This window comes from Epinephelus lanceolatus, chromosome 23, assembly GCF_041903045.1.
Source record: "Epinephelus lanceolatus isolate andai-2023 chromosome 23, ASM4190304v1, whole genome shotgun sequence".
Classification (NCBI taxonomy): Eukaryota; Metazoa; Chordata; class Actinopteri; order Perciformes; family Serranidae; genus Epinephelus; species Epinephelus lanceolatus.
In genome coordinates, this window is record NC_135756.1 from 26,812,420 (window position 1) to 26,825,167 (window position 12,748).

The window sequence follows — 12,748 nt, forward strand, 5'->3', positions numbered from 1 at the left end:
CTCTAGATGCAGTATCAAGTTCATGTCCAATTAAAAAAAAAAGCCCTTCAGGTTTTCTTATATCACAGTATGTCTAAAGACATACAGAAATTTGCAGATTATTTTATTTCCATTCACAGAGGTACTGCATGGAATCAAAGGACCTTTATAATGTACACACTACAGAATCAGCGGGTGTCATATATAGTGATAGGTTGATTAACAAGTTAAATATATTACGTTCTGATTACCAGGTGTCATCTGCAGAGTCAAAATAAAATATTTCTCTTCATATTAAAGTGCCTACGTGGTGCATGCTCCCACCAACACAGTCATGAGCTAAAATACCCTTTCCAAGCTAAAAATATAGAAAGAATCTCATTTTAATTTGACGAGAAAACCTTCAAAAAATAAAGCATTCAGCAACCAAATACTTGGTAAACAAACTTGACTTGTAAATGCTGAACGTACTTAATGAATGTGTGCATGACAGGCAGAAAGCACCAACTTATCAAAGGGTTCGAGCACTTTCTCTTTTCCTTTCAGTTGTTACAGTGACAAACAGACTATGTGCCAGATGACGCCCCACAACACTTTGTTCCATTCTAAATCTTCATCCTCAAATTTCACAAACTAGACACGGCCAGTAGTTTTTAGAAGTACCTTCAATACATTTTTAAATCCTGCTACTTCAATTCTACCAAAAGCAAGGTGTTCCCGTCCTAGAATGAGTGTTACTGAGTTGATCATGGAACTATGGCAGGTTTTCTCAGGGATCCGAGAAGAGGTACAGGTAAAAGCAGAGGAAGACTCAGATTAAGGTGCTAATGTAGCCGCTGTTGCTGTGGGTGCTTGTAAAGATGGAGGTCTAGTTGATGCAGTCCATGATGTGGATCTGCAGAGAGTCCAGGTCTGGCAGGATCTCGTTGCACTTTGGACACGCGTGTTCGGGAATATTTCCCCCCTGCCAGTCTGTACCTGCGAGACAGAGACACTGATCACAACCTGAACATGCTGAATGTGACAAATGAACTGAGCCATTGATCCTGCATTTCCTCCCAGACTGTGTGTTGTCACAAGTTCCACCAAGCACACATTTTATTGGCCATACTGTCAAGATGATGAGAGGTAGATGAGAAGATTGATAGCACACTCATGACTGTAGGCTAACTAGGAGGCTAGAGACAGCAGCCGGTTAGTTTAGCTTAGCATAAACACTGGAAACAGAGGAAAACAGCTTGCCTGGCTCTGTCAAAACCAGGCCCCCAGAAAATGTGCTGTGCTTCTGAGGCCATTTTTCGTAGTGGCCAAACAGTGGAATTACATCCTTTATGTGATGTCATTTGGCCCATTGACTTGCATGTTTGAATAGCCTTCTGTACATCAGTGAATACATTTTTTGAGCATTAAAACCCCAAAAAATGGCTTCTTTCACTATCAGAATTTGATTAGTTCGGTCCAATAGCATTTGGAAAGTCTAGAAGAGCTGCACAAATTCATTATTTCATTCCCACTTAGTTAGCAGAGTGCTAAACCAGATGTAGCCAGCTCAACAGGTGGAGGTCTCTATTGCACCACCTCTATGGGCCACACATAAGCCTCTATCACCAACTTAGAGCCAGTTCCACTCTGGTTCCTGCACCTAAATTTGAACCACTCACAGCATTTTGACCAAAAATAAATTAGTTAGGAACCCGAAAAGTTGGTTCTCAGCTGTTGGTTCAATAGCAGGTTTTTCTTGAGCTAAACTGTGAATTGTGATGACATCAGTAGGCATGTCATATTCTACAGGACGGAAAGACAAGATGATTTGCCACAGCTGTTTGCTTACGATGATGCCGCATTCTCAACGACAATGGTTCTGCTCAAACCTGGTGGAAACTTGGGCTGGTTCACTAGATAGCACCAAAGTTCCGAAAATCCAGAACAGAGCCAGTTCAAGAACCAACACTAATTTGGTGGAAAAGGGGCGCCAGTGCAGAAGTAGGGACAATTATCTGGGTAATTTTATATGCGGTAGATTTTTTTGCTTCATGTGCCGCTAACAACTTTCACACAAATGAACGGGGCCCTGCCTCAAATTCTGTATCCAGCTCTCTTTTTACATCTATGGTCAAAAGGAAAAACTAATTTGTTTAAACTAATCATATTAGATCATGTTTTGTCAATCCACACAAAACTGAAATGCAATTTTTTTTCATGTTGAGTTAAATACTGGAAAGATTTATTGGACAGCAAGTGACTTCCTTGAGTCTTGCCTAGTGTAGAACCCTTGTCAGTAACCTCCACAGTGACAAGAAGACTCAATGCTAGGTGTTCCCCTGCTTCCAGTCTCTTTGACTAGGCTAAGCTAGTCTCGCTCACCAGACCTTTCTCAAGAAAAGAAAGGTCTGGCTGGGCCGACTCTCACTTTAAGATTGGAGAAAAAAACGCCCCGGCTGCTTGTATTTCTTTCAACCAATCACAATCGTTCTGGGCGGTGCCACAGCAACGGTGCGCTTGCAAAAATATTGCCGGGGGGAAACAGTTTTTGGTGTAATACGCCCACAAAAATATCGCCTACAGGATGCGAACCATGACAGAAAAATGGCTACATCCCTGCAAGATCAAACACCACAAAAGTTAGTAAAGGACGTGTTGAAAACTGCAACCGGAGGTGGTAGGGCGGGACTTCAGCGGGTGGCTCGTTCCGCCCAATGAGAGGCTGATCTATGCAGCAAACTTCCACCCACTCATACTAAGGCTAAGCTAACTGTCTTCTGGCTCTAGCTTCATATTTAGCACACAGACATCATAAATCTCCTCATCTAACTTGGCAAGAAAACAGATCAGCGTATTTTCCCAGTATGACAGGCTAATCTTTTGAGGCTCTATCAACCCAGGTAAAAGTCCTAGTGCTTGGAAGGCTCTACTCAGGACATAAAAAAGGCATGTTTACTTCTTCCAACCAGAGCAGCACCAGCTCCTAGTGGATTTCCTCCCAGTGACACATGTCTCCTCTGCATCTCGTTCAGTGACCGCCTGCGGAGAGACAAAAGAAAAAGAGGGCTCTCAGAAGGTGCATTTCATTTAAGGTGTAAAAGCAAGGCAGACCAATCACAGGATTGTGCAGTCGTAGATGTGATGTTGGTGCAAATTCAAAATCTAAACTACGATAACCTAACTACTGTTCCTGAACTGAACTACAGGTGTAAAAACTGGTCTTGTGTTTGACTCCATACCTGCCGAGTGACTCCATCTCCTCCTGCAGCTGGCTGTTCTGCTTCTTCACATACTCCAGCTGAGCAGCCAGACGCTCCCTCTCCTCATGGAGCTTCTCCCTCGCTGCTCGCTCTGCGTAAAAGTCTGAGGAGTAAACTTCAGCCTGCACAGAGAGAGAACAGCAAAAAGCATGACGACCACATGAAACTGAAGGGAGCCATGTTGTCATGTGGGCTTCTGATACTAAGGGTCCAACTCTAGATGCAAGTGTTAACTTAACATCAATTCGTTATACTACCGCTGACCTGAGCCTGGAACACAGATATGGTCTCCAGCTCCTTCTCCTTCTGGAAGATCTCCTGCTTCATGTGATCAATGTGATCCTGCTTTTTAGCCAGGGCCTCTTCAGCAGCAGTCAGCCGCTCCTGCAGCTGGTCCACCACCTCCTTCTGCACCAGCTGAGACTGCAAGACCAGAGGGCAAAGGTCAAACACGCCTGGCTCTCATTTATGACTGTTTCTACGCTTAGAACTGCATAAGCTTTGGCGGAAATCAACAGAATTTCTGTTGCTAAAAGGGTCCTCGTTATGCTACATAAGCTAACCTCTCTCTTCTTCTTCTCCTCTTTGAGTTCATTGTAGTCTTCAAACAGCTTGGTGTAGGCATCCTTCAGCTGGGCCAGGTTGCTCCTGTGAGGAGGGAAGGACGGGAGTCACTGGTGACTCAATGTGTGTGTCCAAATATGTGCTAATCACTACTGGGAAATAGACTCTGACGATAAAATTGGGGGTTCAAATGCAAATCAGTGTCATGTTGTATGTTTTATCTGTACTTGCTACACTTGCACTTATTATATTATTGTCAAAAAGCAATCAAAAGTTTAGATTTTAAATTTTTTGAAGAGCTAAAGCAGTTGAGATTAACATGATCCGTCAATGTCTCTGACCTCTCCTCCCCAGCTTTCCTCTGCTCCATCTGGCTCTGGGCCTGCATGCTGTCCACCTGCAGCTTCAGCCGGTCATTCTCCGACTGAACGGCCTGCTTTTCCACCAGCTGGGCCTTCAGGGTGGCCACGTCCTGCTCCACATCCCGACATCTAAAACGCAAGAGAAAAAGGAAATATGCACAGGTCAGGACTAAGCACAGGACAAAGAGAAATGTTTGCTTTCCCTTTAAAGATCCAAACAAGATTTCCCTGTAATTTGTTTAATGGAACAGGAAAAAAATGCATAACATAAGCACATTATAGGTTGCTATTTTTGTTGGCACCTTCACTAAATGGTTTGCATGATAACATTCAACAGTGTGGACATATGTGTATGTGTGGGCCTAACCTGTCCTGCAGGTTCTTCTTCATGCCTTCTGCTTCATCCAGCTTGCTCTGAGCCTGCTGCAGTTCTTTGAACAGCGTCATCATCTGAGACTTCAGATTCTCCACCTCAGATGCTGCCTGAAATATTTAACATAGCATAGTGACACATGAACGTCATGATAAGGAGAGTAGACATTACAAACATCAGTGGCAATTATGGCAACGACAAAGTCTGAGATCAACAATGGGACACTGAGATTAGACATAAAATTAGGTTCTTTAAATGTACTGTAGAATGCTACTTTAAAGGGACATAACAGATCTTTTATAGTGGGGTTGAATGAGGTACTTATCCATAGTCAGTGTATTACATATGTCAGTCAGCATACCCCCAGTTTGGAGAAGCAGACAGAAGTACCGCCACTAAGGCCAAGCAATCTACGGCTGTTATCTTAGCTCTCTGCAGAGCCACCAAACTTCATTGATAAAAAAGCAAATTTTACCTCGCAGAACACAGGAGTTGCTGGACTACAACTGCCTTGATCAGTTAGTTTGTTTGTGTTACTGTGTGACTTTGGTGTTTTAAAGGTACAGTACAGATTAACCCAAGTCACACAAAAGCACAAACAAAGTAACTGATCAAGGCAGTGGTAGACCAGCAACTCCTGTGCTCTGTGGGGTAAAATTACTGTTTTTCTCAATGGAGTCTGGTGGCTATGGAGAGAGCACAGATAACCGCATTACGTTTTGCTGCTGCCCCCACCCAGAGCAGTACAGCTGAGCAGTACTCAGCTTCTGTGGCAGTGCTCCAGCCTGCTTCTCCAAACTGGGGACATGTCCACCGCCATCTACTGTAACACAGTGACTATGGATAGCGTCCCACTTCAAATGATCCAAGCTATTCCTTTAACAACAGTGTCTGAATAAAATGCTGCTACTTTTAGTATTTTCTTGAGAAAGTAAATATCTTTACCTCTTGCCCACAGTCCTCTTTGGGCTCTGTAGTCTCTTCTTGTGTGGTCTGTGTCGATACATCTACATTACTCTTCCTCTCCTCCAGCTCTCTTATTCTGTTGGATAATTCGTTAAAAAAACATGTAAGCTGAAAAACTAACACATTTCAAGAGATGATATTAGATAAAAACCAAACAACTGCACTTAGAAATTAATACAAAACAGAAATGTAGCGGCCGTTTCCTGCCAATTTGGTCCAATTTACACTAACAGCCTGACTTGCTGTGTTCCCTGATGCTATCGACTTAGTGATATATTAAGTAGTGAAATGCTCCTGAAGTTTTCGCCCTCACCTGGCAGCAGAAGACTGCAGATCAGCCTGCAGCCGCTCGGCCCGCTGCGTCTCATTCCTCAGTGACTGGAGGAGCTGGCTGACGGTCATCTCCTCACTGTCCATCCGGGACGCCGTCATGCTCAGTTCTGGACGTCTGCTGCGCTCTGTACCACACACATCATTCACACCAGCGACGCCTCCATCCTGAGAGGAAAAACAAATTTGATGTGGAATACCCTGGATGTCTGAAACAGGACAACTTTGAAGGAAATACTTATAATACAAGAGCATCTTTCTCATTTTCTTTAATACATGCATGCACGTGTGTTGCTCTTTACCGAGACCCTGATGACCTCGATGAAAGAGTCATTGTTTGAGTCCTGGTCCGCCTTCAGCTGCAGCTCAGAGTTCATGGCCACCAGGTCATTCTTCTCTGCCTGCAGGCGAGCAACCTGGGCACGAAGGGCATCCAGCTCTGCACTGTGATTGAGTGACGTTGCCTGGAGATAACAACACATTGAGTAGTTAAGGGGTTAATGTGGTTACAATTTGACAGAAACTTATTATCTAGTGCAACTTAAAGGGTAAGGCTGGTATTTTCAACCTGGATCTTATTTTCCCATGTTTTGGTGTTTAATGGGAACACCAGTTTTTGAAGTTGGTCCAGCAGAGTCCGAGGAGTGCAACGTAATTGCTCAGTCACCGTCAATTTACATTTAAAAGTGCTTGTTTTTGCCACTGACAGGCTCTGATTATTATTTTAAGTGTCTGAAAAGTTTACTGAAAAGATCCTTAAAGAGACATGCCATGTTATTAAAGAGTAAGATCCTTTTTCTTAAACCAGAAAGAGCCCTGAAATCGCTATTACCAAAACCCAACAGACTCCATTTAAATAAACAGTTATTTTATCTTTGTAAAACACACTCAATTCTAAGACAATAGACACCAAAATAACACGAAAACTGTTGTGGCTCTTCATACCACTGTTTCAACATTCACCAGCTCTGGTTTGGTTGAAATAAACCCTTAACTCATCCAGTTCGATGTGAAAATATGCTGCCTCTGTACCACCTAAATAAATGTTTATTTAAATGGAGTCTGGTGGATTTGGCGATGGCGATTTCAGAGCTTTTTCTGGTTAAACAAAAAGGATCCGACTCAGTTACAAAACAGTCTATCTCTGTAGGGATCCCTACCACAATGTTATCAGTCAGTTATAATGATAATCTGAGAGGTCTTTTTTGTTTTCTTTTGTTTAGTTTTTGTATTGTTTTAATACACGTCTTTTTCCCAGATGGCACACTTAAATGGGTGATTGTACTTGTCTCTGATACAAATGTTGTATAATCCTGCAAAATCCAATAAAGGGATTAGAAAAAAAGGTTAATCTGAGCCTGTCAGTGGCAAAAACACGTTTAGTGGATGCAATTTGAGGGTTCCTACAGTTGTTGCACTGCAGCCTGTTTCACTTCTGTTAGCTGCAGCACTCTTGCTCAACACCACACCGATTTTAAAAATGGTTGTTCCCATTACTCACAAAAACTCTGGAAAATTGGGTCCAGGTTGAGTAACACCGAAGTGACCCTTTTACGTACAATGAGACAGACAAATCTCAAACGAAGATATATAAAATAAAATATACAATATTATGATATATCACAAATAAGTGGGAATATCAAGGTTACATCCTCACCAGCAAGCCTCCCCCTGTCTTCCCCTCCTCTATCCTCTTGGTCAGCTCCTGGTTTTGGATGGTCAGCGCCTCCATTCGGCCCCGAGCCTCCTCCAGCCTGCTCTCCAGGAAGTCCCGCTCCTCCCTCTGCTTCTGCCGCCACACAGACAGACCCTCGAAACGCTCCTTCATCGACAGGTTGGTCTGACGCAGGGCCTCTGAGTGACAGACAGATGGAGAATGTAAATAAATACACATTGTACTAGACAAGTCATTTGTATTATCTCCCTTTCCACAGTGATTAGGCCTTAACTGTCCCAACACACTGCTCCAGCTGGTCTATCAGACTACAACGCTGAGACTCCACCCTGACGTGGGCTGTCAGGAACGCAATGTACACTGACCTTTGACCCTGGACACTTGGGCAAGACCTGATAAGAGTATAAGACTGGAAAACTCAAATAAAAAACATTTTCCTCACTAAATCACACCTACTCTCACCTTTCAGGTCTCGGTTCTCCTGGATGAGGATGTTCATCTGCTGAAGGGTTTCCTCCAGCGTGCCAGACTGGCTGGGAGAGCGAGAGATGTCGCCGTTCATCATGGGGTCTCCAGACGCCATGACGCTGAGAGGAAGAAAATAAAGGAGGAGACAGAGATATTTAATCTTGTCGGTAGTTTGAATATTGATAAAGTACTGCTAATGGCAGTAACTATCAAGAGTAATAGTGCGGTAGCAGAAATGAAAACACAGTTTACATCCTTTAGTTCTTGTTTCATCTCAACTGTGACAAACAAGATTTAAATATATTATAGTCAAGACAAGTGACTTATTTTTGATCTTGATAGATTGATAATGTGTGTGGAGATGGTGGGATTTACTTCACACACTTCAAAATACTATGTATATGTTTGCCTATAAACAAATAAGAATGACTCCATTTTGTTTTTATTTTACATAATTTAATGTCAGAATTAAAAACATCATATAGAAATAGGGAATTTGGACCATTACTTTAAACCCATTCACGTTTCTCTGTCTTCTTTATTTTACTTACGTGTTGTCATGTCAACAAAGCATAAAAAACGCCCCATGCTGACATCATGACGTGACTCAGTGCTTCAGCATGCAGTTATCTCAGCAGCAGGTCACATGCTAGTTTAATTACATTACATTAACAGAGACAGCAGTGTGTTATACACACACTTCTGCCCTCACACAATGACTTCCTGAATGACTGTCACAAATTAATAATAGCAGATATAATGGCTGAACTGTAGCTCACTTCAGGAATAACGTGCTACTGTGAATACCAGAGAGATACGTGCTACTTTAACACCACCATAGTGAAGTATAGACACTCTGTCGCACTGTAAAAATGTTATAAATATGTATTTTTTAATGTATAGTCGTATAATTTTACTTTCACTTTCTCTAGGTGGGCCCATCCGGTGTGCGACTTACTGGTAAACACTGAAAAGTTACCAGTAACTTATACAACACGGATATGGCTTCACCTGAGCCAAACTGCGTCACAGCAAAGGTTAAAAACCAGAATAAATGTTTAACTCACCTGTTGTCAACTCGGGAACTAAACACAGGCTGGATGTTTACTCCAAAAACACACACAAACACTCTGAGATGGTGAAATGTGTTGATCAACCTTGTGCTACTGCTTCTGGTGTGTAGCAACGTCAAGTCACGTCCGGAAACAGGGCGCTTCCGGTTATTATTTTCAGAATAAAATCACAATTTGTCAACTTTTTTTTGTCTGAAAAAGGTACAAGAACTATCCTATTCAAATGTTTGCTTCTTCTTTTAGATTTTTTTCTTTCCATTAAAGATATTGTTTTAAGTTTGTTTTTTTATTGTTCACTAATGTAATTTAATTTTGGTTGTAAATGGTCCCTCTGAGATTAACAAACTGTTTTGAATTAAACTAAAAGCTATCAGTCACCCAACAGAAACAGGGGGAAAAGCCACAATGTGATGGAAAAGAAATATGCAATAAGTAGACTAAAACAACTCAAGTCTGATAAAATTTAGTTAATGACACAAACAACATAATCTTTCTTTCTATTAACCTACAAACTGATTATTGCAAAGTTGAATAGATAAAACTATCATCTGTGTAATCGATGTGTTTGATAGCAGTGACCATTTACTAAGCTATGAAAATTTAGATCTGTGGTTGGGGCCATCCCCGCAAGTTTATACCACCATATGTCACCATAAAAAACACATGTCTCAATAAATAGGGGTCAAATAAAAATAAATGAAATAAAACATAGTCAGACATCATAGAGAGCAGAAATTGACAGACTGAAACTGACCAATAAAGAAAGCAAGAAAAAAAAAACAAGCCCACACAAACAGAGAGATTGCATTTAAAATCAAACAGGAGACAAATTACCAAACAGCAGGCTATCATGATGTGTGGTCGATATACCTTTCTTGTTATTACTTCATTGAATAAAAAAAAATCTATAAAAAAAATTAAACAGAGGAATGATTTTGCAAATTTAGATTTGTGTAAATGAAATTAACCTTGCAAGATCATGAGGTTTGTCATAAAATTCAATTAATTAACACTACTTCCAAAATAAAAAAATAACATCTTGTGAGACTGAACTTAACAGAGTGACCAGTTTTTCTAAAAATATATGTTCCCAAATCTGTCCAAAACTGAACAGAATGTGAACAACTGTAAAACAAATGTATCAGTGTTTCAGGTTCACTGTTGCAAAATGTATATTTCCATCTAAATCAGCAAATCTCAAGACCATAATATTAGAAGGGAAGAAATGATTCAATGTCACATACTTGCCAGTTCCAAAATGATTTCCCTCTTGGTGAGATTTTTGTTTGAGAAGAAAAACATTGTCTTATATGTTCATTAGTACATTTTCAATTTGTAATATCTATCCCATTTATGGGTAACACAGGTTCTATTCTTAACCAGGTAAGTCCCGTTGAGATCAACGATCTCTTTTACAAGGGAGACCTGGCCAAGACAGGAGCACAGCCAAACAAAAATAAAAAACATAAAGTAAATTATTCACTGTTTTCAATACAGTTGAATTTAAAACAAACAAACAAATAAACAAACACACAAACAGGCAAAAAACCGAAGGCACTGACCAGATTACATTTCACTAAAATGATACACCATGATTTCATGTGACCTATTAAACTAACTGAGTGATTGATTGATTTTTGATTTTTTATTTTTTGGACTACCCTAACAATTAATTGGTCTTAAAAACCTGTTATATTTAATCAACTTCAAGTTTAAGCTCTTATTTTGAAAGCTTGTTTTCAGTGCTTCCTGTCCACATTGAACTAACCATCGCTGGCTCGACGCAGTGGCTCTAACGAAGGTTTTCATTTCCTCGAAGTGACGTCGCAGAGCAGTGAGCAGATCTGAGTGTGATTAACAGCAGCTGCGGATGAACACAGCCGCTGTGCGCCAGATCCATCCGCATGTTTTACACATCAGTGTTAGCCTGACAGCTGAGGGCGGGACATCAGCTGACAGCGGGAATTCCCTTTAGGAGTCACCTTGCTGCTCTTTGAAAACGAAATAGGAAAGACTGGAGACTCCCTAAAACGCCCTGACAGACACGTTCATCTGTTTAGATCTTGGGAAATATAAATTATAATTATTAACATATATCCTGGTGTAAAAGCTGGCAATATTGTTTACAAAATCACATCAAGGTCACTATTGAATATTAATGAATCACAATAAGCCCTCCATTTTTTTTGCTTTAGTCCAAACTTGAGTAAAAAGCAACCTATTAAGGCAAATCTAAAATATCAAAAGCATTTAGCTATTTTATTTATTTAGATAATCCATTATATAAAATGAAAATACATACATGCTGTCCCTGCCAGTGTCCATTAGATGGCAGTGTTTTCTTAGCAAAACTGAAAAAATTAAACATTACCACCACTGAAATGCTGGCTGAGGTGAAACGAAACTGCTTGGGTAGCAACTCTATCCCAAATCAGGTCCTAATGATAGTGTATCACAAGCTCTGTACACTGTAGGGCCAACCTTTCTGCTGTTTCATGGAGCATTTCAAACAAGAGCAGCTGACAGGTCATTATAGCATCATGGTTTCTGTATTTGGCGCAGTAGAGATTTAATAGCCCATTGAGCTGCATGCACATTCACAGGAATAATGACTGCCATTATCCTAATGTTTATCTCATGTGTCCCACTGTTGACTACTGTAATCAATCGGTGATGTCATTGTGAAATTCATCCAGATTATCCACTTGGAACCTCCTCAAGGAAGAACTTCTCCAGGGAAGCTCTCCATCAGTAGGACCCACTTTTCTATTTGACTGGGACTGATAGGTTTTCCCCTCTCTGATCCTTTTGGATGCTTTCAAGTGCGCTACCAGAAAAATGGAAACTTCTTAAGAGTTGCATCCAAAGCTGTGGAAGCCCATTTCCACCAGTTTGATGAGAAAATAAATGTTTTCTAAGTCATTATGATGAGAAAGTTTTTGCAAATAAAGACTTTGCATTTCATAAATAATAAGTTAGTGAAAATATTGACATAGTATTGTTTCTCATTATTTTTGAGATACTTATTAGGCTATTTTTAAATACCCAAGTCATTAATTTGAGAGTGTATCATTATTTTGAGTTACTGAGTCATAATTCTGAGATACTAAGTTATTCATTTGAGAGTTTATTATACAAAATGATTATTTTTAAATACGCAAGTCATTAATTTGAGATACTAACTCATTATTTTTGAGGTACTAAGTCATAATTTCTAAATAAGCAAGTATTTAATTTGAGAGTTTATCAATTTTTTGGAGTTACTGAGTCATAATTTTGAGATATTAAGTTATTAATTTGAGAGTTTATTATACTAAATTATTATCTTTAAATAAACAAGTAATTCATTTGAGAGTTTATCATTATTTTGGGATACTATGTCTTTATTCTAAAATAAGTGAGTCATTGTTTTCAGAAAGTTTATCATTATAATAAATTTCAGGATTTATTTCTTTCATCACACTGGTGGAAATAAGCAAAAATAAAATAAAGTAAAATAAAAATAAAAATAAAAATAAAAATGCTTGCAGTTTGCCAAAATAGCCACCGTCACCATTTATTTAAATTTGGTTACATTTAGAAAATAACTAAATCACGATTCATTGATATACCATTTGCTTTACAATGTTACGGACATAATTGAGTTCAACAGGTATCAAGTTTAGCAACCTTATTATTCTACAACTAGATAGCACTTGAGCGCCCCAACCAGTTCA

General features: G+C 39.9%; 1 protein-coding gene across 1 annotated transcript; it reads right to left on the reverse strand.

Annotated features, from left to right (window-relative positions):
* Positions 1–52: 52 nt before the first annotated feature.
* On the reverse strand, positions 53–9,167 carry optn (optineurin). The gene is made up of 13 exons (XM_033614955.2): positions 9,027–9,167; positions 7,954–8,078; positions 7,474–7,670; positions 6,119–6,280; positions 5,800–5,984; positions 5,466–5,562; positions 4,515–4,630; positions 4,127–4,276; positions 3,785–3,869; positions 3,486–3,644; positions 3,201–3,343; positions 2,918–3,000; positions 53–957 (listed from the first exon to the last, which is right to left on the reverse strand). The coding sequence occupies exons 2-13, from the start codon at positions 8,072–8,074 to the stop codon at positions 848–850; spliced, it is 1,608 nt and encodes a 535-aa protein (XP_033470846.1). The 5' UTR covers positions 8,075–8,078; positions 9,027–9,167; the 3' UTR covers positions 53–847.
* Between the last annotated feature and the right edge of the window lie 3,581 nt (positions 9,168–12,748).